We start from the raw sequence: 27415 nt of genomic DNA on the forward strand, positions 1-27415 counted from the left end.
AATACCAGGAGGGATGAGCTGGAGTGCCGACGAGAAGTGCAGTCAGGAAGGTAACTGAAATACTTGAAATAGTGGATTGTATTTTATAAATGGACAACCTACCAAATTCTCAATTACTGAGGGACAGTCTCCACTCATTGATATATTTTGTTTTCCATAACCAAACCTCTGCACAACTTTTCATGAGTGATGTACCTGAGTATTCGGATTCTAATGTCTAAACTGTATTGTTAAATCTATTCACCTAAATTTGTGTTATTGCTGATTGTCATATGACTTTTACAAACAAACTTTGTGTTTGTGGATAATCTAAACCCTATACCCAGATGTACAGACACTCTTTTCTTAACCTATGTATTATATAATTTTTTTTAACGTTAGCTTTAATAAAAGTTTTAAATCTGACATGACATTAGACAGCTGTGGGAGTGGGGGAAACACCCCATTCGGAACAGAGCAGCCTTTACAGCTGCAGAGAGGTCTGCAGAGCTTCCGAGAGCATTGTTTATTTACCTATGGAACCTGCGCAGAATTGGTTAAACTCTCTTAAAAAAATTAATAGAAAGTACAAACAGCCTTTGCATTTATGTACTTGGTCTGTGTTTGCATTGTCTAGCTCAGTGGTTCCCAGACTTGTTCCTCCACTTGTGCAAGGAAAGCCCCTGGCGGGCCGGGCTGGTTTTGTACTTGTCGCGTCCACAGGTTCGGCCAATCACAGCTCCCAGTGGCCACGGTTTGCTGCTCCGGGCCAATGGGAGATGCTGGAAGCGGCGCGAGCCAAAGGACGAGCTCCCATTGGCCTGGAGCCATGATCGGCGGCCACTGGGAGCTGCAATCAGCCAAATCTGTGAACACGGCAGGTACACAAACTGGGCTGGCCCGGCAGGGGCTTTCCCTGCACAAGCGGCAGAACAAGATTGGGAACAGCTGCTCTAGCTGTTCATCTGGGGCCTGATCCAGTGCCCACTTAAATCAGTTGGGGGTGTTTTTCCATTCACATTAATAGGTTTTAGATCCTCCCTTTTTGTAATGTTGGAGTAGATACAGCAAAGTCCGGCCCTGACTCAGCAAAGCACGTTCTTAACTTTATAAATTAATAGATTTTTAAGGCTAGAGAGACCATGATAATCTTTAGGACTGCCTTTATGTATAACATTGGCCTACAGTTTCACCCAGTAATTCCTGCAAGGCCACATCCTGTGGGTTAGCTAGAACATATATTTTATTTAGAGTGTCATCCAGTCTTAACTTGCAGCACATAGGTGATCCCACTGAAGTCAACAGTGCTTAAGTACTTGGCTAAGCATGGATGGGATTAGTCACGTGCTTAAATGCTTGGCTGAATTAGGCCCTATTGAATTAGCATAAAATACTAAAGTGAAATATTTAAAGGGCTTGTGAAGCTCATTTTAAGTAAGATAATGTCACCATCAAGATATCTACTTTGACTAGTCATCTGGACCTGTGTATAACTAACTGTTCACAATAGCTCTGTTTGCCAAGGTCAGAATGGGCAACAAGGGATGGATCACTTGTTGATTATCTGTTCTGTTCATTCCCTCTGGGGCACCTGGCATTGGCCACTGTCAGAAGACAGGATACTGGGCTGGGAGGGGTTGCAAGTGCTTTGGAGGGTAGGATTAAAATTCAAAATGATCTGGACAAACTAGAGAAATGGTCTGAGGTAAATGGGATGAAATTCAATAAAGACAAATGCAAAGTACTCCACATAGGGAGGAACAATCAGTTGCACACATACAAAATGGAAAACGACTGCCTGGGAAGGAATACTGCGGAAAGGGATCTGGAGGTCATAGTGGGTTCACGAGCTAAATATGAGTCAACAGTGTAACGCTGTTGCAAAAAAAGCAAACATCATTGTGGAATGTATTAGCAGGAGTGTTGTAAGCAAGACACAAGAAATAATTCTTCTACTCTACTCCATGCTGATTAGGCCTCAAATGGAGTATTGTGTCCAGTTCTGGGCGCCACATTTCAGGAAGGATATGGATGAATTGGAGAGAGTCCAGAAAAGAGCAACAAAAATGTTTAAAGGTCTAGAAAACATGACCTACGAGGGAAGATTGAAAAAATTGGGTTTGTTTAGTCTGGAAAAGAGAAGACTGAGGGGGGACAAAACATTTTTCAGGTACATAAATGACTGTTACAAGGAAGAAGGAGAGAAATTGTTTTTCTTAACCTCTGAGGATAGGACAAGAAGCAATAGGCTTAAATTGCAGCAAGGGAGGTTTAGGTTGGACATGAGGAAAAAGTTCCTAACTGTCAGGGTGGTTAAACACTGGAATGAATGGCCCAGGGAGGTTGTGGAATCTCCATCACTGGAGATTTTTAAGAGCAGGTTAGACAAACACCCGTCAGGAATGGTCTAGATAATACTTAGTCCTGCCATGAGACAGGGGACTGGACTAGATGACCTCTCAAGGTCCCTTCAAGTCCTATGATTCTTTATTTCATTGCCTTGAGTTGTTGCACTGCATCTCTAGCGAGACTGTAAGCTCCTTGGGGCTGGGACTGTCTTTTCCTTTATCTGCGGTGTGCCATGCAGTTACAATCATCCACATCCTGGCAAATCCTAAAACAACATGGCCTCCTTGCAGATCGAGTTCCACCCAAATCAGTCTCTGGCTAGATCCTTAAGATGGTTTGGCTGAATGTTCATTTTCTGTCTATCACTGATGATCTTAGTATTCTACCGAAGCTTTTGGTGTCCATGTGGTTGCTGGCTGGGTAGCAGCATTCCTTGATACACATGCTTTGGAATTCGTTGGTCCTCCATTCTGATAATTTGTCCATAGCGAGAAAGCTGCCAAACAGAACCGGTGCTGATGGTGGCGGTTGCAGGTTTTGGCTTAGAATATCCTCATTTTTAATTTTCTCTTGCCACTTAATGTTTAACAGCTGTTGATGATGATGAGGCTAAACAATGTCAAGCTGGGGTTTTTCAACCTTCTTCAGTGCCCATGTTTTGCTGCCGTACAGCAGAGTTGGTATAACCATGGTTCTACAGAGCTGTGGCTCATGGCAAGCTTGATGTTGTGACATCCTCACAGAGGCCACTGAAGGTCCTAAAACATGGCTTCAGCAGCTGCTATATGAGTGTCCACATCTTTTCAGCATTCCCTGGCACTGTCTGTGTTGCTGCCCAAATATTGGATGGGTCCCACCTGCTCAATGCCATGTCTGAACAGATTCATACTGAGCTGGTTATGAGCTGGAGGATGGTAGATGGTAATGGCCAAGGATTTACTTTTATCTAGATTTAACTACCAGACCAATGCATGCTGCTTCTTGCCCAACGAGATCAGCCATGGAGTAATGGCACTATGTAAATATTTAATATCAGTAGCCACAGGGAGACAGCAGCTGTTCCTTTTTTCATAACCTGGGCACAAAATCTCTTACACTTTTTAAAAATGAAATAACATAGCAGAGTTTGGTATTTCTAAAGCTTGATATAAATCTGCGATTTTCCCATCTGCCACATGATGGAGATAATGGTGTAAGATATATTAAGCGTAGCTGTCTATGGGCTCGGATGCTTTGAAGAAGGTAGTTCCAGCTGGATTCTAGTGGCTGCTGCTGTTCAATGCTATTGTTAAGTTGTAGTGACTATTCTTGCAGCTATTCTTTATGCAGTGGCTATTATACAGTGCTTTTTTCACCTCTGATATGATGGAATAAATTATACCCTTGACGGCTATGTATTCTTTAACAGCTGGTTAAATTGATTTTTTTTTTCTTCAGAAGGGAGATGCACAGGATAAAATCCTTGACTAACTCAAGGCCCCCAACTCAGCAAAGCAGTTTAGTTCATCCCTATTCAGGAAAGCATTTAAAAACATACGTAAGTCCCATTAACGTCAATGAAACTTAAGAATGTGCTTAAGTGCTTTGTGGAATCGAGGGCTAAATGGAGGTAGAAGCAGAGCTGTAGAAGCTGGGTCATGAGGCATCCTGCCAGTGCAGGGAATTTAAAGCAACTTGCTCCACAGGCCTATTTACTGAAGGTCAAAAAAAGCACTTGTTCCCACCACCTGCGTGTACCATGAAGCTGGCTATCCAGGTTTCCTTGGAACTATGCAATAAGAGCAGAATTATTAATACGACCCTTGTATAGCACACTAGTATTCTTGCATTCTCTCTGCCCACTGCCTCCACCTTGCCACACATGCAGCCTGATCCAAAGCCCATCGAAGTCATGTGGAAAGACTCCCAATGATGCTGATGAACTTTGGATCCAGCCCATGGGCAAAAGGGGGCTGTGAGATTTCCTGTAGAATATTTTAAATGAGATTCCGAAACCTCCTAGAGAGAAGGAGAGAACTGTGTAATTTACGTGGAGAAGAGCTGCATGAAATAATTCTGTTGTGTCCTATTTGGGAGCATTATGTAATAGTGTAACAAGAAAACTATTATAGATGGACACACTTGGAAAGGGGAGAACGTATGTTCTTTTCCATTCTGGTAAGTAATGTCGCTGTTACTCTGAGGGCAGGTATTTTCCCATAAATATTCTCGTGCTGATGTCAGTGCAGTTATCGATTCACTGATATCTGGTTTTATTTGATTGAATATTTACTTCATGAAGCAACACTCACCCCCAATATATACTCCATAGACCCACCTCCCCTATGGCAAGAAACTCTATATAATTTGTTTTAACTACCTTCATTTTATTAATGCTCCTTGTATGTGCATTACTCAAAGTTCCCATTCCCTTCAGTGGCAATTTTTTCTGGGTAAGGAGTGCAGGACTGGGCTTTGAAGAATCTTTCAGGTGCATTGTAATTGAAGATATAACAATATTCCAGTATGGATGCCTGCCTTTCAAGCATCTTTTCATAAATTAATTCTCTTGGGTCTCATTTTGTGTATCCCTTGAGGGTCTGAGGTAACAGCTGCTTGTATGACAGGTTTCTGTGGCTGTACTTTAAACAAACAAAAACACAGAGAAAGTACCTAAAATATCTTTAATGTTATGGAATCAAATAGAACTGCTCCATTGGACCATGGTGCATAGCCAACTATATTTAAATAATTCATTAATATGTTAGCTTCTTCAAATGTGAGGCGTTTTGTTTGTTTTTTTCCTTTCTATGTGTGCTTCAGAAGACTTTTCCAGAAATGTTGAGTTCCATGGTTAAGTGTTCTACTGTTATGTTTTTTTCATGTGAACAAAGATTAGTCCTTCATGGTACTAAACTCAATTCATGTGAATGACTTACAGGCATTACCTACCAATAAATAGGAGATTAGCTGCGGCTTGTATATTTCCTGATCAGTTCACATTTTTTCAGATGGCTCATTGTTATCCTGTTTCCTTCAACGATGGGACATTCTAATGAGTTTGCCATCTGACATACATCTGCTTCCTGTTAGACAATGCCTTCATTCTTTTAGAGCTGCTAAACTCGTCTGTTATCCTGAAAGATTTTTATCTGTGCCTTAAAAACAGCATGTACAAGTTGATGTTGGAATATTTATTTTCATTGTGCATTTTTTGGGTATGCTGCTTTTCAAGAACAAATAACAAAACAGACTTATTTTGACAATGGATGCTGTGGGGCTATTCATTGGGAAGAGGGGAGGAGAGAGTCTGCTAGAGTATTTGCATATTTGGAGTGCAATCAGTCCTCCTCCTACTGAAGTCAGATTGGGAGCAGGATCAAGTCTTGGGTTTGTGAAGATTAACGTCCTATGCAAGTTATCTGTGTAACCTCAGTCAATTTCTGTAAAGCTGCTTTGCCCTCCCATCAAAATATCAGGGTGGAGTGGGGGAGAGTGAGAATGATGAAAGTGCCTTAAATAAAACAATGGTCCCTAATGCTGTCAGTGAAAGGTTAAAGCATTCTGCACTCATGACAAGGATCTCTGTTTGCTGTCTCTCTCGTATTTAAGTTGTATATCTGCCTCAGTGCTTCTCTTCTCCCCACCTGTTGCGGGCCGGCATATATCTGTGCTGGAGCTCTCACATATTTCCCCTTTGTTTTTCAACACTGGCTTCCATAAAGAGACTGTATTTTTATTAATCATCATCCTTCTACCAGAAGAGGACTGGATGAGGATTTCCCTTTGTAACTTATCAGCAGTGGTTTTTAAAAGAAAACCGCACCCATTTTATGCAGTTTTGCAACATAGCTTAAAAGATAAGTGTGTAATAGAGGTTCTCAACCAAATCAAACCACACTTTGCCACATAGAGTGTTTAATTTGTCAAAAGTCTTTACAGATGCCAGCTAATGAATCTTCAAAACACCCATGTAGGACAGATGGTGAGAAATATTATTTGATGATGGAGAAACTGAGGCAGAGAGATGCAGTGGTTTCCCTGTGGTTGTAGAGGAATTCTGTGAGAGCCAGGAATTTAATTGAGAAGTTCTTGTATCCCTGTCTTGTGCATAGAGCACAAGATTGCATCCCTTTTTCTAGCTTAAACAGTTACAAAGGTTAACATTAATGGTTCGAAAAACAGAGTTACAAATTGCCTTTGGTAGGTTTCTTGTGTAAGCATCAACTGGAGTCTGGCTTGTAGTATTAATCATCTGTAAAAATGAATGTTGGCAAAATTGATATTGGTATTTTTACCACCGTGTCATCTAGAGTTGCCCACCATCACCCGTATTAGCGATAGTGCCATTGTGCTACAGCAGTGGTGGAAGAATTTCCAAAGATCGTCAGGATACATGCTCCCTTGGTGTTTTACCCCGGCTGGACCATGGCTGCTAATTATAGTTCTGATGCTGCACAGCCTTGCCTATGCTGACTGGCCCAGTTGTGTTGGAAATCACTGCAATGGGACCTGTGTTTAAACGTGTTCTTTAGAAGATAGGGCCCTGGGGGAGTTCTCAATCTCTGGCCATTGTTGCCACTTGCTTTATTGTCTTTGTTGGAAACCTTTGTTTCTAAGCGCATCAATATTTATTAACCGAGACTTCACTCATTTATTTACCAGTGTTCTCTCACTACACTAAATCCTTTCATCTCTAAAAACTGCAGTAAGGACATCTACAGTTTGACAGCCTTTCGGTCATGCTTAAAATTACAAATTACCTTTGTTAGGTTTCTTGTGGAGTCTGCAATGCATCAACTGGAGCCTGGCGAGCAGGATTAATTGAATGTAAAAATAAATGTTGACAATACTGGGTTTAAGGACGGTATGTCGAGTGGCTGTGCATTGCCGCTATGCACCATCACCTTCAATCTGGATACTTTATACCACGCTGTATATAATCACATCTATTGCTGTGACCTGTGACATGGCCAAGTGAAAGACTTACCTCATTTCATACTATCTTTTCAAATCCTATTATGGAAAAGTATATTTATAGGTGGAATGTCTGTTGATCATAATCTAGATGCATTGTGTAAGTGCGTGAAGGATTTTAAGAGGAGAAGACACTGAAACAGATTTACTGTGATTATTAATTGAAATGTTTTGGTGTTAACTTCAGCCGAGAAACAGGGTTGTTTATGTGACTGCAACTTGAACCTATCGTAAAAGAAGAGGCATCTCGTGTAAAGGAGGCATTTTTCTTTTAAATACAGTCATAAACAAACAAAAAAAGGTTGTTTATTCAAAATGGAAGTTTACAGCTGTAATCTAGAAACAATTATGGAATATTTTCTATCTTCTTTTTCAAACTCTGAACTACAGTGTGTCTTTACACTATTCTGCCATGATTAAAGTAGAGAAATAGGAAGATAAGACCAGTTTGACAACTGCTGCCCAGATACCACGGTGAGGGGCACCCTTCGCAAATATATGCTGTAGTACTACAGTGATGAGTGGAAATGCCATGTGTACAAATGCCTTTAAGTGAGACTGTTGGTGACACTTTCTAAAAGTGTTGGCTTAATTCTGCTCCCATTGAAGCCAATGGGAGTTCTTACCATTGGCTTCAGTGGCAATAGAGTTACGAAAATACCCTATTCCTAATAAATACATGATAAACAGCTGCCAGCATTACTGTTGGAACAACGTGCCATAAAGGTATCACCGAGAGCAGTTTATGTGACTGATATCACAAGTCATGAGGGGCATGGCAAGAACAAGAAATCGTTGGATTCCACGGATTTTGGGTCTTACTGCCCTTTTTTTGCAGAATGTAACCCACATGCCAGTGGGTTACATGTCACCCCTTGTGCCAGACCCAGAAAGGATTTGAGTCTGTTACAACCTCCTGCTACACAACCTGCTACACAACTCTTTAGCTTGAGCTATAGAGACTCATGTTTTCAGCTTTGGACATCCCTAGTACAATCCCCAATGTTGGCCGAGATGGTGGCTGTCAAACAAGTGGAGAGTCATCTGGATTTCAGCTATTATGGACCTCAGATGCTCGAGATGAACTACCCCTGTCCAAGGGAAGTATTTAACCCACCAGTGAGATTGTGTCCTGCTCTGTGCCTTGTTCACTGAGATCGTGAGTTGGTTGAAGCCCTCAGCATGTAAACCTGGCACTCGAGCTGTAGAGACTCATGCATTCAGCTCTGGAGCTCCTTGGTTCAGTCTCTGGGTTACATAGAATCTAGGCTCTTCAAGTCTGGGTGGAGGCAAAGAAGAAATCAGGCATTGCAGCAGAAGTAGACTTGCTCTGTAGCCATCAATACAGCCCCATGGGAGCAGTAGGTGTGCTGCTTCTCCACACTCACTTCCCAAGGAGCAAAGGCCCACCTTGCTTCCTAAACCGTTGAATTCTGTGGAGCTGCTCAGGTGCTTCACATTAACCACATGGCTCTGCTGAATGGGAGCCCAAAAGAGTGAAAGAGTCCCGTGCAAGAAAACAAAGACCTTAACTCCTCTTTTAGGTGATTTTATTGTTTCCAACGGCTGTTCTTGTAGTATTTACTCTAGCATTTGTAAAAACAGATAATTCCGAGAGCAAAGCCCCGCTGAATCAGACACACAGAGAACCTGAATAAACAAACATGCGCTGCAGATTAGTAAGAACATCTGCAGTTTTTATATTGGTTTGAGAACACATGCCACATGATTTTTCATTTCTTGTGCTTTTTAGGTTTTTAATATATTGCTAATAAAAGTTGGGAAAGGAAGGCACAGCTGGACTAGACATGCCAGGCCACCGTTTAATTTCTGACTCAGAGGACGAGCAGAAGAGTAGTTTTATTGTATCTTAGTAGAGAATAAAGCCACATGCAAATTCCAGCCATGAACATCTGTTTCCTCTTTATGTAGAAGAATTCTAGCATTTTGAAAGGGATTCCAGTTTTGAATAATGGGCTTGGCTTTATTTATTTATTTTTTCTTTGCTGCTCCTTCAACATGCTACCCCTCCGTCTGACTGCTGAGTTTCTTTGTGGGTGTTGTCAGCTTGTGATTTAACATCACAGATTTATCAGCATCGAATGGGCAAATTTTGTAACTGTAGCCTGATAAAGTTTAAATTGCTTCAATGAAAACATTATTTTATTGCTATGAGGGGTATCAGTACTACTTCAATTTTCAATATTAATGCATCCGTCTGGCAGTGTTTTTAACTTCCTCCTTAAATTCATCTCACTTGCTGAAAGCTTCTCAACTCTTAGGTGAAACATACTTGCAGTCTGATTTTAAAAGCGAGAGTTTGTTTTTCTATTGCTGTTACTCTGGGCTGCAGCTGTTTTCAGCGTTGGTTTTTTAAAATCACTGGCTTTCAAAATATAAAATCCTTTTTTTTTTTAATCCACCTAATTCAGGAGAATTAAGCAGATCTTTGAAAACAATAAAAATCTGCAATAAATTGGATATTGGACATTAAAAACTACAGCTCCCGAGTAACTGGCTATTGTGTCCATCTATTAAACATTAGAATAATAATTTTACATATGTATGGGAGCTGCCCCTATTTTGGGAGATGGGGTGGGGTAGGATTTAATTCTGTTGAATAAACAGTACAGTTATAGAACATCAAGCCAGACATGAGAACGGATACTGTCTGTCTATTTTATGTGAACATCAAATGAGAGATTTGGTGGAGCTAGCCAGAATTTCATATTTGCTGGCAGAAAGTTCTCCACATGTGTGGACCACATTTTCCTTGTTGTTTTAGGTTATTTCAGGCACAGATATCATTGCCTGGCTGGGTGTGATTCTGTTCTGTATCTGAAGGTTTTTGTAAGGAAAATAACAGCAAACACAATCAAACCACAGTTCTTCAAGGGAAGAAGTGTCCCCAAAGTGAGAGGGTTTCTCACTTCAATTTTACTGTAAAAAGTTTGTGAAAAGTATAATGAATTTATCACTGTATGAATTGCATGGTTAAAGAAAGTTCTCTTTTTATATGTTAATCTACTCTGGTGCGCTCTGGTCTTTTTAAAGGCATGTTGCCCAGTAGATTGGGCCAGAATGTAGGTTTTGTTTTGAAAAGTTTCAGAACATGTAATGTTAGTATATCTCTGGGAAAGTTTAAAAGTCTATTAAAACAGGATTTGTGAGGGCTGGGTGAGGATTTAAGCTCCAGTCAGCAAGTTCCTTCTCACAGGTGGATCCATGGGCCTGTGCAAACCCTGTTGACTTGCACCATGCAGAGTCTAAGCCCTAGACCTCCTCCTGCCATTTTGGAAATCCATCTTGTGAGGTGCATGAGGAAGTGAAAATGAGGATCAAAAGCAGGGCCGGCTCCAGCCTTTTTGCCGCTCCAAGCTGAGAAGCGAAAAAAAAAAAAAGATAAAGCTGATCAGCGACACTTCAGCGGCAGCTCAGTCACGCTGCTTCATTCTTCTGTGGCAATTCGGCGGCAGGTCCTTCACTCCCTCTCTTCCTCTTCGGTGGCACTTTGGTGGCAGCTCCAAGAGGAAAAGAGGGACTGAGAGACCCGCTGAAGACCTGGACCCCTTTCCATTGGCTGCCCCAAGCACCTGCTTCCTTCGCTGGTGCCTGGAGCTGACCCTGATCAACAGTCAAACCTCATCTGACTTGTCCAAACTGAGAAGGATGCAGAAAGGAAACAGACAACTCAAATGGTGAAAATCAAATAGAAATTTTAAACTTCTTTCCATTTGCTTGAAATGCATCTAATTAGTAATAGAGATAAAACAAACCTAATTTTGAGAATGTCCCTTGTCTTAATGTTAACAGATTCCCCCCCACACACACTCAGAGTACAATGGGAAGAAATTTGAGATTATGTATGTGTTAGGAGGCCTGTTTTGTTTGGTATAAACTGAACATAATGCATTTCCTTTTCTTCTCTTTTTTTAACAAATTGGAGCAAATATGATGGCTATTAGATCTCTTTTCTGGTGTAGATGATAGAAGGTTATGTCACTTTTGATTCTGCAGTGCAAGGAAATGATGCAGTTAACTCCCATTTGACAACAATGCAGCAGCATGTGGCTCTATATCTTCTCATAAATATATTACGAGGCATTTCTGTCAAATATCTGGACTTTGTCACCTAAAATCGAAAAGGAAATTTAAGTGCTATGCTAGAGTTTCAGGACCCTGATAAATAAGAACCAGGTTTGACCTTTCTTTTGGGCCTTTGAGATACCACAAGGGATAGTCCTCTTTGTTCAAGATGACAAACTTCCTCTGAGATTTCAGTTTGTCAGCTCATTGTACAGCATCAGCATTGATTTCATCTCACTGCCATTTCCTGCCTGAATAGATAACAAATTTTCTGTGGCAGGTGTCTATCAAGCTAAGTTTTGCCTGGCAGATTAACGGAATAGGCTCATTTATTAATCATTAGTTGCAACACAATAAAACAAACTTTAACTCTTCTGATGTTGGATAAATGTAATGTTTAGGGGCCATTTCAAACTTCCATGTAATTTAGATTTAATAAGATATACTTCCACAATGAACGTTTCTAATAATCTACAGTTACTTAAATTATGCTACTGTATTTTCCACTGCATGCATCCGATGAAGTGGACTGTAGTCTCTAAGGTGCCACAAGTACTCCTGTTCTTTTTGCAGATACAGACTAACATGGCTGCTACTCTGAAACCTTAAATTATACTGTATCTTACTATATCATTCCATAGATTTAACAAGACAGCTATTGTCTATGTTAAATACTGGAAGCTTTTACAAGCTGAGGCTTGGCATTTTATCAGAAGTGGTGGTAATTTGTACTCCTGTCTGTCTCCAGCTGTTCTCTCTTTTTATACATAGAGTGAAAACTCTTTAGTGTAAGGACCATCTTTTTGTTCCGTGTTTGTGTCTGGTGCCTACCACAATAGGGTTGTGATCTGTGAGTTGGGCTCCTAGGTGCTACCAAAATACAAATATAGAAATATAACAATATGAAGTGTTGTAGCCGTGTCAGTCCCAGGATATCAGAGTGACAGGGTGGGTGAGGTAATATCTTTTATTGACCCAACTTCTGTTGGTGAAAGAGACAAGCTTTCATGCTTACACAGTGCTGAAGAAGAACTCCGTGTAGCTTGAAAGCTTGTCTCTCTCACCAACAGATGTTAGCCCAATAAAAGGTATTACCTCACCCACCTTGTCGCTCTCAATAATAATAATAATAAATAAATAATTATCCATTTTGGACAATAGAGACAATAAACTTGCAACTCTATTATGCCATTTTTAGCATCCCTTTAAGACACTAAGCGTTCCTCCACGTTCAGATAATTATGTGTGACAATGCATGTTATCCGACAGTTCCTCATCAAGCTGTGTTTGTGGCCTGAGTGGTGTGGTGCCTGAACCATCTTTATGGCTTCTTTGGCTAAAAGTCAAACTGAGAAATTCCCGGCACTAGATCATGCTAGTTATTGGTCTTACCGGCCACCCTGGTAACAAGACATTAACCTCTCAGCAGGGAACCTGATAAACAAAGTAAAAACTGCTTTAGTGAAACCAGTCCTCTAACAGCAATGTACATAAAGTAATCCTTACAGATTTATAAATGTAATAAGCTACAGTTCACTGAGTGAACAATAACTGTTCCTAATTTAGCTAGCCAAGGAACATGCCAACCTAATTCGCTGTTGTGTCTTTTTTTTCTTTACCCCCTCCAGATTCCTTTCTCTCTGGTGCAGTTTCCCCTTTGGGAGTCCTTAAAGGTAAGACCCATTAGTGTGTCAAACCGGTGACATTAGAAATGTGTGCATCTTAGAAGCTTGTATGATAGCTTACCTAACTTGTTAACCACAGATAGGGGCATTTCAGAGAATGCATGCACAAAGCTAGTTTTGCATACGATAATCATTTGGTTGGATGTCTGAAAAGCGATAGCAATCTAAGCTTTAATGTATGTCATGCAAACAAATCCCAGTGCTCTGCACTGACGATAAACACCCCAGAAGTTTTGTTTGTTGTCCTACATAATGGTATCGATTTAAAATTGTCTGTAGCCATCAATGTTGTCTGAATTTGCAACACCTCACTCCTGAAGGTAAAGAGGAAATTTTGAGTTGTGCAGAGGAGACTGATTAAATAAAATTGTTCCAAGAGCCACCCACAATATGTCATTGGTGTTCTGATTGGCTTTGTACCAATTATTTGAAAGAATTGTTTAAAAATCTGTAACTCAGAAGATACCTTAATAGAGTAATCTTCTAGAATGATGCAACTTTATATGAATGTTATCCCTCCAGTTGGTTGCATTGTTTATAAGGTGAAATTGCTGTCCAGCAGAAGGACTTGTGGTCTAGTGGTTAAAGCACAGAACTGGAGTTCATGAGATCAGCGCTCTGTTCCTAGCTGTGCTACTCACCATTGGCAAGTCATGTAATTTTTGTGTGCCCCAGTTTTCTCATCAAATGGTTAAGCTGTTAGTTCTGCACCTCAAAAGGAGGTTGTGGGGTGGGGGTTCTAACATTTGTAAAGTGCTTTATTGTCCTTGCACAGAAGGCAGAATCGAAGTGCAAAGGGTTGTTGCAGGCCATTGCAAAAGTCATGATAGGATTTTATATTTATATGATGGAGGGGTGGAGGGATTTTTTTTTATTATTATTATTAAATGAGTTGGACTCCTAGAAATGGTTGGACATTCTAAAGTGAAGTCCTCTCCTCTTACAAAACAGATGCACAATAAGTGGTGGGAGTACTAGCTTCCCCTACACGGCGACGTCGATGTACATGGACCTTGTTGCAAAGAATGCAGTTCTGGGACTGGTGCATTGTCCAGATTCCAAGCTGACCAAAACACTCCACTCTCTTGTGAGAGACAATTAGTATAAATTGTGCCAGTGGTTCTGGAGACATAGACATTCACCCACTTGGAACTTGGTTGAGACCACAAAATAATTTCAAATAACCACCAAACAGCTGGCAGATGCTAGTAATTTTTATTCATGAGCAGCCAAAGCTCAGTTCAAACCAGTGACATAGGAAAAAGAGTATCAGGTATTTTGAGCTATCCTGTCCTTACAGGACTGAAGGATTGGTTCTGTGAAACCCTCTGAAAGCTGGGTTGGAAAACAGAATTTCCATCTATGGGAAATTCTGATTGGTTGAACCCTGGATGCCCACCATGCTGTGGTATTAGTCCCAAACCTTGGCTCCCAAGGGGTTTTAGGCTGGCTGAGTCTGGACAGAATCCAGTAACTGCTCAAGCTCTGGGCTTCTAGGCAGGCCTTGGAGTGAAGATCCTCTATCTAGCTCCCACTCCTGAGATACAGACTGTGCAATCCAATTGACTAGGACCTGAAACTAGTGCTGGTCCCTTACAAGAGTCCCTGATAGCTATTGTACTACACTCCCCTCCCCCCCTGCCCCGAGTTACACTGATGCTCTTGGGCCCTCTGGATTTCTGTTTCACTTTTGACAACCATGTGATATTAAAGGAAGGGGAACCCAGGCTGTGTAAAGGAATTTCTAAACCAATCACATTTTACTCCTAGATAAGGCGCAGGAGAGGTACAGATCTATGGAAAGATAAGCATCCGTATGCAGAACCCTCGCTCGAGGGTCCACACCATTCTAGAGCCCTTCGAGTCTTTGTCAGTCCTTTCAGGGCTCCAGAACCCTTTTCTCCTCCCGCCCAGTGTTGTCTTCTTGCTCTGGTCTCTTCTAGAATGGCCAGTGAGAGAGCCTCCCATTTATAAAGTCCCAGTTCCATCCCCTCTCATCAGTTGACTCTCCTGAACGGCTTCAGGGATCTTATCAAGTGATTTTTTTGGTGCTTAGTTTCAGCCCACCTGAAGTCCAGTCAAGGAAAACTGCTTCCCCTTGGCTGCAGCCAGCTCATTGTTCTATACTGATTTTCCATTTGAAAGGAAAGCCACCCAGGCTAATGCCTCTTGATTGCTCTTCTTTGTTAGCCCTCTGCTAGGTACTAATACTTCCCCTCACCCTCAACGGATGCAGGAGTTGCAATGTACACCATTACTGTACCTGCAGGCTGCAAGTGAGTCCAAACTAGGGTAAGGGCGACGTGCCCAGGGTTTAGGGGGAAGTGGCAGTCCTCTCCTTACTCCCACCACAGCTGTTCTGTTGGGTCTTGTTTTCTGGCTCCTCACAGTCATGGGTTTCCCAAGAGAGGCGTTTAAATAGCACATCCCCAGACCAGCCTGGCTCTGTCTCTTTCTGGACCAACTTCTGGTGCTGGATGGAACGTGGTACTGGCGATTGTACTTTTGCATGGATTGTGCCATGGCACCCTTGCTCAGTGCAGTGTTGTGCTGGTGAAATGAGCTGTCTATACTTTTCACACCAATCCTATTATCTGTTGTATTGTGGTTAAGCCTAGAGGCCCCAATCAGGGCCCCATCAGGAGCCACCCATATATAAAGAAAAGATGGTCCCTACCCCAAAGTGCTTACCACCAAACTATGAGACGAGAGCCAAAAGGTGAGGGTGGGGGAGCCTGAGGTAACAGCGAGAGATGGAGGACTGGTGTAATAAACAGCATACCAGCTGCCGAGCCGTTGAGTGTTTTGTAGGAATCCCAGCACAATGTGCTCATTGCGATGTTATCCAAATGTGGTATCTGGGAATTGTCCTTTTGCACAGGGTAACTTCAGCTACCTTATTAGGAATCTGTTTTTATGCCAAATTACAGGAGCAGCTTTCAGCGAACTCGTATAACGTAGAGCTGACGTGACATCGTAATTGCTAGTGCCGCATCACTGTTCTGGAAACTAGAGACGGCAGTATGAAACAAGGGCACCTTGCTCTCCAAAACCACATAAAGCAGGAACATGATGTAGCTCTTCACAGAACGTAAAGCTGTTTTAACAAACATTCACGTAGTTGTGGTGATAAAATGTATTGTTTAAAACCTAGGCTGTAAAGGAGACAGTTTGAATTTAGCTGGCTAAGTAAACAAGCCTTTTAGGATTAGACATCACCAATAATCTAAACGGGTTGGTGGATATTTCCAGCAACACTTAGACTGGACAGCTTATACCATAGCCCAGTTTCAGTATATTGGTACAAATAACAACCTGTTACTGAATGTAGGGATCTTAAAATCCTTCACACGTGCTTCAGTCATTTCCTTTTCAGCATCTTGATAAAGAGCTAGAGGTTTGTCACAGCAGTGAAAGCAGGAGTCTTAACTGTAGAAGTAACTGATTGCAGATGACTGAATTAAACTCTTTTTTAAAAAATCATAAATATTGAAGCAAAGAAGAAAAGTTATGGTCTAGTCACCTGTGAACACATGGAGAGTAGCAGCTAAAGGATTCAGCGGCAGGTCTTCTCACGGGTTCTTTGAAGGGAAGGGGGGAAACAGTAAATAGCAGGTGACAGGAGAGTCAGCACAAAGCACTGATACAGAGACCTTAACTAAAATGTTGAGTCACCTTTGTCCGGCTTGTCCTTATCCGTCCCTCTGCGAATGCAAGTTGACGCCACACCATTCTGTTTTCTTGCGAGGCCATTCTTTCCATTTCTCACCAAAGAGTTTTGTTATGAGATCAGCCCAGCGTGTTTTCGGTCTGCCCAGTGGTCGCTTGTGGTCTCTGGGGATCCAGTCACTGATGTGGATTGTCCACCTATTGTATAAGGAGCTATGCTGGGCTGTATTAAAGGAGTTGGTTGTGAAGGGAAGTGAAACACTCTAAGTATTGGTAAGTGTATGAGGCGTTTAGAGTCAATTCTTGCTGTGACTGAGAGGATCAGATATTGTGGCTGGATGATTTTATGACCGTTAATAAAATCTGTAGTTGTATAAACTGAGTCATTGATGACTCAGTCTCATGCGTCTGTGCACCAGCAGATTACTGCAGGGATCAAGGAAAATATCTCGCCTCCTTGGAGAGCACAATTAGCTACATGCCTGGTAGGGAAGCAGGGATTACCTTCCAATGAGACATCAGGTGTTGGCCAAAGCCAGAGACAGGTTACTAGACTTGGAGAAGCAGTAGTCTGATCCCGTGTGGAAATCATATGTACCTGTATCCCATTCTGTGTCTTTGCTTTGCCCCAAGCAGCCATGCACTAAGCCTGTGCTTAACATTTATTCTTCTGGCAGGTCATTAGCGATATTATAAACACAGCACTATCATAGTAGTAAATACTGGCAGGTTGTACTACTTGAAATATATAGTATTGCATATCATGGCACTATAATATGTATAGACTGAGAGAAGAGAGGATATCACACAGATAAGACTATTCATAAAATGGGCATTAGCACAGGACATATTGAAATGATTGTCAAGATATGAATTTATTGATGAAAATATGGAGGCTTGACTTCTGATTATGTGGGTGTCTGGCATGAGCACAGAGGTTGGAATTAGCTGATGAGTGTACCCTTCTCTTAAAACCTGATATCTCTGAAAGGTTGAAAAAGAAGTAAAGAAACCACTGTGACTTTTTTTTCATACATCAAATATTTTTATTGGAAGACAAATGTTGCTTGGTTTTCTTACAGTAAAGCAAGTCCAACACTATTGCCTACATTTAAAACCCTCTTGCCGTGTACAGAGGTATAATATTATGGTGCTTTTTACTTCCATTTTTAAAAAAATCCTTCTAATATATATAAGAAACTAGAAAGGCAGAAACTCTACAATGCTCATTGAAATTTTAACAGCTAGCACAGCAAACATTAGGATAAATATTAAAATCCCGTACAACAAACATTTTTGGTTACTCTAAGGTAAGCATTTCTGCTGAATGCCACTATGGCATCTTGGCTCTAGGAGAGAGCTGGCACTTAAATAGGCCAGTTCCATTTCATCTAGAACTGCGAAGTCAAAGCCAACACCTTAAATTTTATCTGGAAGCCAACTTGCAACCGGTGCAGATAACAGAGCACATGTCCTCTCTGAAAGGCACCCCATTTACCAAGTGTGCTGCCTTTTGCATCAGGTCTGGCTTTGGGGTAACGTAAGATGCAGTCCCATGTACAGAGCATTGGCATTTCCAGTATGGCTACATAACTTGCTTCAGAAATACCTCATATCTCATTCTGTACTGAAATTTCAGATTGCAGGGACACATCTTTGGAGTGAAACTTTGTGCCGAGTCACAGTGGTTGCAGCAGATATTTCACTGTTTACAATGACAGATATTTTCCTGTGAGCTGGGCACTCTACTGTAGGTTTTACCTGCTTCATGATATCTTATCCTGCATATTTTTACTTTTTTAGAAAGCCTTCATATAAGAAATTTTAGCTTCCTCAATTATTTATTGGTGATGTAGAAATATAAGACATCAGCTTACGGACAGATATTTAGGACTCGAATGTCAGAATCAAGGAGTCCTGGCTTTGAGCACAGCAATACCTATTGATCAGAAATGACTGCTTCCCAGGGAAGCCATGGCAAGATGAAAGCTAACAGCTCCATGGCTGGCTATCCCTGATCCCACCAGGATCTGTGTCTTGGGCCCTTCTGTTGTGGGAAACACCACTCAGTCCTCTTGATTTTTATCCCCGCACATGCTGGCTGCACTTTGGGCCCAGCAAGAATTACTCTAGCACGGCTGTGAATGGAGAAGGCTCTCTGCATAGGCCAACCGTTGTGTTGTCAGTCTGAGAAATTCCCCATACGTTTTGTGAGACAGGAGCAGAGGAGGGAGACCATGTGAATGGCTTTTTTAAAAATAACCTTATTTTTCAAAGCGAAAACAAAACAAAACATTCCAGGACCTTTTGTGTCCTGTACCTGACAGTCTGATTCTGAGCTGGACCAGGCATTTCATAGAAGTCTAAGGCCAGAGTGGACTGTTGTGATCATCTTGTCTGACATCCAAAATAGCACAGGCCAGAGGTCCTCACCCATTTACATTTACCCCTCGCCCCTATATGAAGGCTGCCAGGGACTAGATTGATCCTGGGATATAACTTCAAACCCTTTAAAATCCTGAACTGGTTGCCACCCAGGTCAAATCCTAGCACTATTGAAAACAGTAGGCTTTTTGCCATTGATATCATTGGGGCCAGGATTTCACTCCCAGTCCCTGTGTTAAGCAAGAAATAAATTTGGGGTTGAATAGAGACAGTGGCATGGCTGGTTTAGGGTAGGATTCCCACCTCTAGCCTCTCTCAGATTTACTGTGCAAAGGCCATTTACTGGGGTTTCGCACAGAAGGAGAGAAAGCTCTAATCCTTGTTCGAGCAAGTGGAAAATACCTCTGATTGTAATTTTAAGAAGAGTTAAGATGTATGAAATGCTCCCACCATTAAAGCAAAAGACCAAAACTACTTTCTGAAAACTGGAAACCAACCCTTGGTTGTTTTAAGGGCAATAGGAAGTATCAAAATCTTGCCAAATGGAGCCTAAACATAGTTTTCCCTGAGCCGTGGCTAGGTGCCCACCTTTCTTTTTAGTCTGAGAACTAGCGTAGCATTTCTTTTCCACTGTAATCAGTTACATGTAAGTCAAGAATAAATGAAACCTAGTCCCAGTGTTAAAGCGTTTCCTTTCAGGCTGTATCATAAGTGTTCGCCCATACCTCTCTCCCTCTTTGAGTAATGATCAGGCTGATTTGGGGATTAAGACTAATCATTAAATAGCATTAATTTGTCTGCCATTTGCTTAGGTGCTGCATCACGAAAAGCAATTTGTAATGCACTGTTCCAAGGCATGATGTAACCTCCATCCAATCAGGAGCCTGCATGCCATTAGCATAATGGCTACATTTTTCTCACAAAAGAACAATGCAGCCAACAGCTGTTCTGCAAACAAAACTTACATTATTAGTGTCATAATCGCAGTCATTCACACAGCCTTTAAACACTGTCAGAGGCATTCTAGCACACCATCTGCACTGAAGGGAAAGAAACAAATGCAATCATTTCTTGTAGAATTACAGACACATTTTGAAAAAAGCTGGATAGCCCTGGAATGTCAATGCATTATTTGAAAAAGGAGACAAAAAACAGACTCTCACAGTTGAACAGACAAAAGGCCAGATTGTGATACTCTTACTCATCTGTCTTTGACCAAGAGTAGTCCCACTGAAGTCAATGAACCTGCTATTGAAATCTGTGGGACCGCTGGTGGAGGAAGGTACCATTCAGTGTAAGGGTTCAAAGTCTGGCCCGAAGTGTTGCACACTGAATTTCTAAGTATTAGCTCATGCCAAATGAGCCTAAAGAACTGATTAGCTTTTTGAAATGGCTTATTCACTCAGGCATGGATGGAGCAGGTATTTGTAAACAGGTACCAATGGTGCACCTCCTCTAGTTTGAAGTAAAGTTGTTTTAACTTTTAAGCCACTTTACCGAACCACCCCCTACTTACCCAAGTACTTATATGGCCCTTCTCTCCATAGTATCTGAGTGTCACTGGTACATTATACACTGCTGTGGACACACTGTTTGGGAGATGTTTTCCTTAACCAGGTTTTTTGTGCATCCACTTTAGTTTGCATCAAGCTGGAACACAGATGGGGAAGAAGGCATGAAACACTTAACACTGGAAATGTGCTGTGGCATGTAGGCCAACTTTTTGTTCTTTTTCTCTGTGTATCTGGGATTTGGGTAGGTTTAAGATATAGGGCCAAGGTCACTGCTGGCATGAGCAAATGCAACTCAGTTAGCGTATAAGTACTTCCACTGCTTAAACCAATAGAGAATTTAGCCCATGCTTGGGCCAGTATGTTTTCTGCAAGACAGTATGCACACGTACTGTACCTGTGCACATAAAACATCATTGGAGAGAATATTTTAGATATGTCTTTGGTCCTTTGCTTTTCCACTATCCACGTAAAACTTGCAGATCTGTCTATAGATCATTTATGGTTTTTTTTAATTGGGATTTCCCACCCCTTCCTTACTGTACTTTTGCCCTTATGAAAAGAACTGTAGTTTTCTATAATAATGTCCCAAACCTCTATTTAAAGCTGTAGTGTGTGGGGCACTTGCTGTAGTATATTTTCATTAAGTAACTGTACATGAACCTGACCAAAAGCCATGGAAAATGTAAATCACAAATGGAAAATGCAAAGTAAAGTTGTCCCTTTCTGACTCTGCTGGCTTTTCTAAAGGCCCCCAAAATAAAAATAAATAAATACTAAAAGTTTTTACTTCTCTTATCTCAGTAGAATGAGACCAGTGTCAACTTTGCCACTGGAAAAGGTCTTGCAGATGTTATTGATGTAGATATGGTACCTCGGGGTATTTTACATTCACTAATGGAAAGTGGTGAAATAAGTAAATTTATTCTGTGGGCTGAAGTGAAGGTCTTGGACCCTCATGGAAAATGAGCAAAGAAGGTTTTGCTAGTACAATAAGGTTTTAAAGCATAGTGTAGTAGAAGCTGTGGTGAGGTAGACCCATGCCATTGTAGAATTTTCATGCAGAATGCTGACTCAAGAGATTTCCAAGGGGTAGCATTGGTAAATTGATAATCCAACACTGTCAATGGCCAGGCTGTGTACCCACGTAGCCTTGACAATTCAGCATATGAGTTTCCCTGGGAATGCTTTGGTGTACCAAGCCTAGTAGACATGCTGACCAAGGACCTCTCATTAGGGTGATATTTTCTGGAAATACTTAGCCCAACAAAATGTTGCTGATACTTATCATTTTGGTATAAGAAAGAGAGGCTCAGAAAATACTTTAAAAAAAAAACCTGTTTTATGAGACTGGTTGACTCAAAAAGATGCTAATGGGATACAGACATTTTAATCTGCATACCACTCATTCAGATCTGTTCCAAGGTGTCATTATCGAGTCAATCTCGGTTACCAAAAGCCATTGCTTTTTGATGGGTGCTTAGTGGTCTATGTAAGATGAGTTGGTGATCTCATTTTAGTTCTTAGTGGGCAAGTGCCAAGCTACAGAAATAATCCCTGCCAATTGGATTCCTTGTTGGCAGCCTCACCAGAGAGATCAAGGAATGAATGAGCATGGAGACTGAATGCTTGTCTAATCCCTAGAGTTGGCTCCTCCCAAATAACGTGTTGGTATGAGCAGTATGGGAATGTTTCTAAGGCCACTTCCCATGCAGTTTGACTGTGCTAGAGATATTGAGAGTGCTTCGTTCTCCAGTCTCCAGCTTTGCAGAGAACTGAATTAACTAACGCCATATCTACACGAAAGCATCAGGGCTACCGCGCTGCAGCTGTGCTACTGTAATGTCGTAGTGTAGATGCTTCCTACATCAGTAGAAGGGTTTTTTAATTGATGTAGTTTAGGGTTGGCAACCTTTCAGAAGTGGTATGCCGAGTCTTCATTTATTCACTCTCATTTAATGTTTGGCATGCCAGTAATACATTTTAAAAAGGTCTCTTTCTATAAGTCAGAATATATAACTAAACTGTTGTTGTATTTAAAGTAAATAAGATTTTTAAAATGTTTAAGAAGCTTCATTTAAAATTACATTAAAACACAGAGCCCCTCGGACTAGTGGCCAGGACCCAGGCAGTGTGAGTGCCACTGAAAATCAGCTCGCATGCCGCCTTTGGCACACATGCCATAGGTTGCCTACCCTGATGTAGTTAATCCACCTCTCTGACAGGCAGTACAGTAGCTATCTTCACAGAAGAATTATTCATTGACTTACGCATGCCTACACTGGCGAACCCAACTGTGGTGCTCAGGGCGTGAAATTTTTCACTGCCCAGAGCAATGTAGCTGGGTTGATCTAATGTTTACATGTAGACCAGGCCTATGTGACTGAAGTGCTGAAGACATAAACAGAAGTTTTTATACTAGGGCTTAAGTTATTCTACAGTCAAGTCTTAACCCTTTCTGTGAGTCCGGCATACCTCTGTGGTGCAAGGCAAAAAAGTTGATTCTTGTAGCATGGAGAAACCGTGTATGTGCAAATGGAATGTAGACAGCCTGTTTCTGTGTGGGACATCAAAGGTTAATCCTCCTTCAAGTCGACATTTAGGTGGTACTAAAGGTTACTAAAACCAAATAAGCTAGAATGACAGTAAAAACAAATTATTTTGGCCCATCGTGCTGTTGGCCCTCATGCCTTCTGTCTGTCTCTCTCTCCATTCTAGTTCTCCATTCTCTTCACATCTCTCCCTACCTTCCTGCTGGAGCCAAAAGAATCAGTGAAGGGTGGATTAATAAATGTCTGCACCGTGCTTAACAGATGAAAAGTGCTAAGCAGTCTTATTATTAAATGCAAAAGGGCAGTGTGCTGGGAGGGTTCCCTATGGTGACCACTGCTTTCACTGGCCTGTACGTTCTTTGCCCTAGGACTTCGCTATATTGACTAAGTTCGAAAATGAGTTTTATTTGGAGCAAGAGTGCACATTGCATTTCAGTTTGCGGAAATTAATCACATCCTTGTTAAGATCAAACAGATCCTAACAACATTTATAATGCAAGTCCTTCAGGGCAGGGGCTCTGTCCTCTCGCTTGTCTGAGCAGAGCCTCATGGAGTGACGAGTGTGATTTAAATAGTGATAACAGATCAATGCTGCAAAGTAACACTGCGCATGTACACTTTATTTAGTCACAACAGTGAAAAATGCCCCTGTGCGGAGGCCAGTACTAACCCTTAAACGGGGCTTATGTGGTGACTGGGACTCATGCTGGCCCTCTGAACTGGAGCGAATATCACCCAAAGAACAGAATACCTGTGTGATTAGTTTCTTGATGTGTTTCTAAGCTGTAGCCATTTTCTGCTTCTGCTATAGCAAATGTTCTGCACATCTGTTGGGATCAACCATCAGCAGTGTTGCCAATAAAGCACCAAGTTGTAAAGATGAACCATGAAGAACAGTTTGTTTTTTTCATCCTACAGAATAAAAACTGAAACAAATCAATGTGGTTGATTCGGACAGTATTTCTATCTGCCTTCATGGGCGTCTCAAATTTCATGTTGCTAATCATACCGCGAGGTCAACAAATCATCGTCCAGTAGCCTGTTGACACCATTCATTGTGTTTAATCAAATAACCCGTTACATCATGTGAACGTTGTTGTCTTCTCCTTGTTGCTTTGCCTTCAAGCCACTTCTAAAGTCACACACAAGCTTGCTAATCTGGACTTGCTTATTTGAACCTTGCTAATCACCTCTCTTGTCATCTGAGAGAAGACCACCTCGAACAAAAGGGGACACAGAAGCAAATTAACCTACCATGCTAATGTTTATAATTAGAATAAATTGAAACATTGAAAAAAAAGTTGGCTCAGTTGCAGATCTCAGACTGAGAAGACACCATGAGCCTTGCTTGCCTCTTTAAAGCTAAAAATATAATGAGGCATCTACCTTTGACTCAGCTCCCTCATAACCGCTAAATATAATTATGCTGTTACTGCTTTTTTTAAAAAAAAAACTTAGTCTGTTCATCAAGTTCTGTGCGAAAGGCCTCGGAGGGATTTTCATGTGTCATGCCTTCTTCCTTGTGAATAAATCTCCTCGTCTGAAGTATTTCAGCACACACATTTAAAAAGAGCAATGTTGCAGTGTGACGGGAGGCACGACTGTACATCCGAGTGGAAGGGGTTAAAGAACACAGCGCTAGGTTTTAAGCCTGGAGGTGGAGTTAAAAGGAATGAAGCCCAGCAAGTGGGGGTCTGATGGGGAAGGAGAGCACCATCCCGGAGGGGATGTGCAGGGACACCACCTCTGTCACACACTGATTTAAAGGCTTAAACAATACTCAGAACTTGTTGATACTTATTAAAAGCAAAACAGTTCGGTAGGCACTAGAAAAACTACTTTCCTACAAACAAAAATTATTGTGATGCACGTTGTAAATTGTATCTTAAGCTGGCTGAAATGAGCAAACTGCACGATGTAAAGTAAATGAAGGGTGAGGGGCCTAAGGATGTCCTGTCAGAGAGCCTTCACAGGGTGGGTGAACAGAAAGTAGTGCTTTCTCCATCTTAAGATGGGTTCTCCTCACTGCAGTGAGTGGAGGAGAGCCTGGACCGGCTCTGTTGAAGGCTGTGGCATAGCTTCTCAATCCCAGAAATCCGGGCAATTTTTTTTTTCTCTTGGCACCAGCAGGCATCAAACCATATCTCACGATCACTGATCCTTAGACAACAGTTTTATTATTTTTCTTTCTTTCTTTCTTTCAGTCTGGCTCGTTTGGATTCATTTCTCCCAATTCAGCTGGATTTGGCTCTTTTCCCCTGTCCTAAATATTGACTCTTGGGAGCTATTCTCTCCCTTCCCCCACCTCAGGAGCATTTCAGCAGCCTCTGTCCTGCAGGCATCTCTCAGGATGGTGGAGAAGCTCCTCGCATTCCAGCAAGGCATAGTTTGCTGCTGCCTCTCTGCTGTAGAATAGACTCCTCCTAATAAACCCCAACCCCAAAGTCCACCAGGGCTGGTTAGGTCTCTTGGTGGAGTCAGATACCAGTGCCCTTGGGCAAGCAAGGTCTGTGCCAAGCCTATGGAGCAATGAAGCAGCAGGAGCAAGGGTTCTTCAATCCTGCTGTGTGGCTGCTTCTGTGGCTGAATCACCTCCAGCTAAAGCCAGAGAGCAGGAGATGGCTCAGTTGACTTCATAGAACCTCTGGTTACTCAGTGGTGATCCTCACTTGTACCACTGAAGCGGCACTCATTTAAAAACCCAGATCACAAGGAATGTGCCGGGAGGAGTCCAAATGGCAGAAAGGCATGAAGTGCTGGCGGGCAAGCATGACCTTAGGGGCCATTAGGCAGAGAGGATAGGCGTAGATGGAGGCTGCAGGCGTAGGTGGAGGCTGGTAGAGGACAGGCATAGGTGGAGGCTGCAGAGGACAGGGAGCTGAAATCTATCCATGCTGAAGTCCTTGCCAGTGAAGGAAGCAATATAGAAGCAGCAAGAAATGAGTCCCATTCGGGGTTGAATGTCCAAGCAGAGATCATCTTGGCGTGTCCTTCTCTCAGAGAAGCCTCCTGTTTAACTACTCTGGACCAAAATGGGGAGAAACTTCCAGCTGTTCCTGTGGAAGGATGAGCTTTACCTGTCATCTCTCAAACAGCATCCAAAGATCGCCTCCCACCCCCAATCAGCCCAGGATGTCTGCCTCCATCACCCACTTGCTTGCTTGAAAATGTAACTCCTTTGTGCTTTCTCCCATGCTGCTCCTGGGAGAAGTTCCCCGTAAACATCCACGAAACGCACTAATTCAAAACTCTCCTTTGCCGTGAGATCTGCAAGAACCTTCACCATGGCTAGGCTGCTGGTGTGCCGGGAGCGCTGCTGATCGTAATAACTATGTTGTCTCATTGTTTCCTTGCACTCCTGTTGGTCTCTCTGTAACCATCGGTTACCTCTTGTTTTGTTGTTAGATTATTAGCTCTTTTGGGCTGGGACTGTCTTTGTTCAGTGTGTACAGCATCTGGCACAATGAGGTCCTGGTCTGAGACTGGGGCTCCTAGGTACTACAACCATACAAATAATAATAATGAATAAAACACTAGACTGGGACACAGCAGATCTGGATTCAGTTTCCAGCTCTGCTACACTCTCCTTGGGCAAATCACATAATCTCGCTCTTCTTCAGCTCCCCATCTGTAAAATGGGATAATAATCCTACTTTTCTGTCTTGTCTATTTAAATTGGAAGGTCTCTGGAGCAAGGACTGTCACTTATGTATCTGTCTGTTGCCAGCAAAATGGGGTCCTGATCTCAGTTGTGTCTTCTAAGCGCTACTGTAATACTAATACCACTTCAGCTAAATAATAGTTCTGAATATTGATTTGTATTGATGGGATTTCTGGAGCATCTTGTCCAGGTGTTCAGTATAAGACAGGGTTGATGGGGAGAATAAGAAACATGGGGTTATCCACATATAAAGAAAGATCTATCTTTGCAAAGTTGTGTGTCACTGGGGAAGGATAGAAAGCTGTATTATGACTTTCCACCAGAGCTGTCAAATGATTAAAAAAAAATTAATTGTGATTAATCGCAGTTTTAATAGCACTGTTAAACATTAATAGAATACCATTTATTTAAAATGTTTTGGATGTTTTCTAGATACTCAAATATATTTATTTCAATTAGAACACAGAATACAAAGTGTACAGTGTTCTGTACATGATTATTTTTTATTACAAATACTTACATGGTAAAAAAAGATAAAAGAAATAGTAGTTTTCAATTCACCTCATACAAGTACTGTGCAAT

The 27415-nt window shown here is 41.7% G+C and overlaps 1 protein-coding gene across 1 annotated transcript in view; it reads left to right on the plus strand.

Annotated features, from left to right (window-relative positions):
- Positions 1 to 27415, plus strand: part of SLC25A26 (solute carrier family 25 member 26) — a 131907-nt gene that overhangs the window by 76753 nt on the left and 27739 nt on the right. The window contains exon 6 of the mRNA XM_050957538.1: positions 12999 to 13043. Coding sequence (XP_050813495.1) covers positions 12999 to 13043 — 45 coding nt within the window. The remainder of the gene's footprint in view (positions 1 to 12998; positions 13044 to 27415) is intronic.

This window comes from Gopherus flavomarginatus, chromosome 6, assembly GCF_025201925.1.
Source record: "Gopherus flavomarginatus isolate rGopFla2 chromosome 6, rGopFla2.mat.asm, whole genome shotgun sequence".
NCBI classification, from domain to species: Eukaryota; Metazoa; Chordata; order Testudines; family Testudinidae; genus Gopherus; species Gopherus flavomarginatus.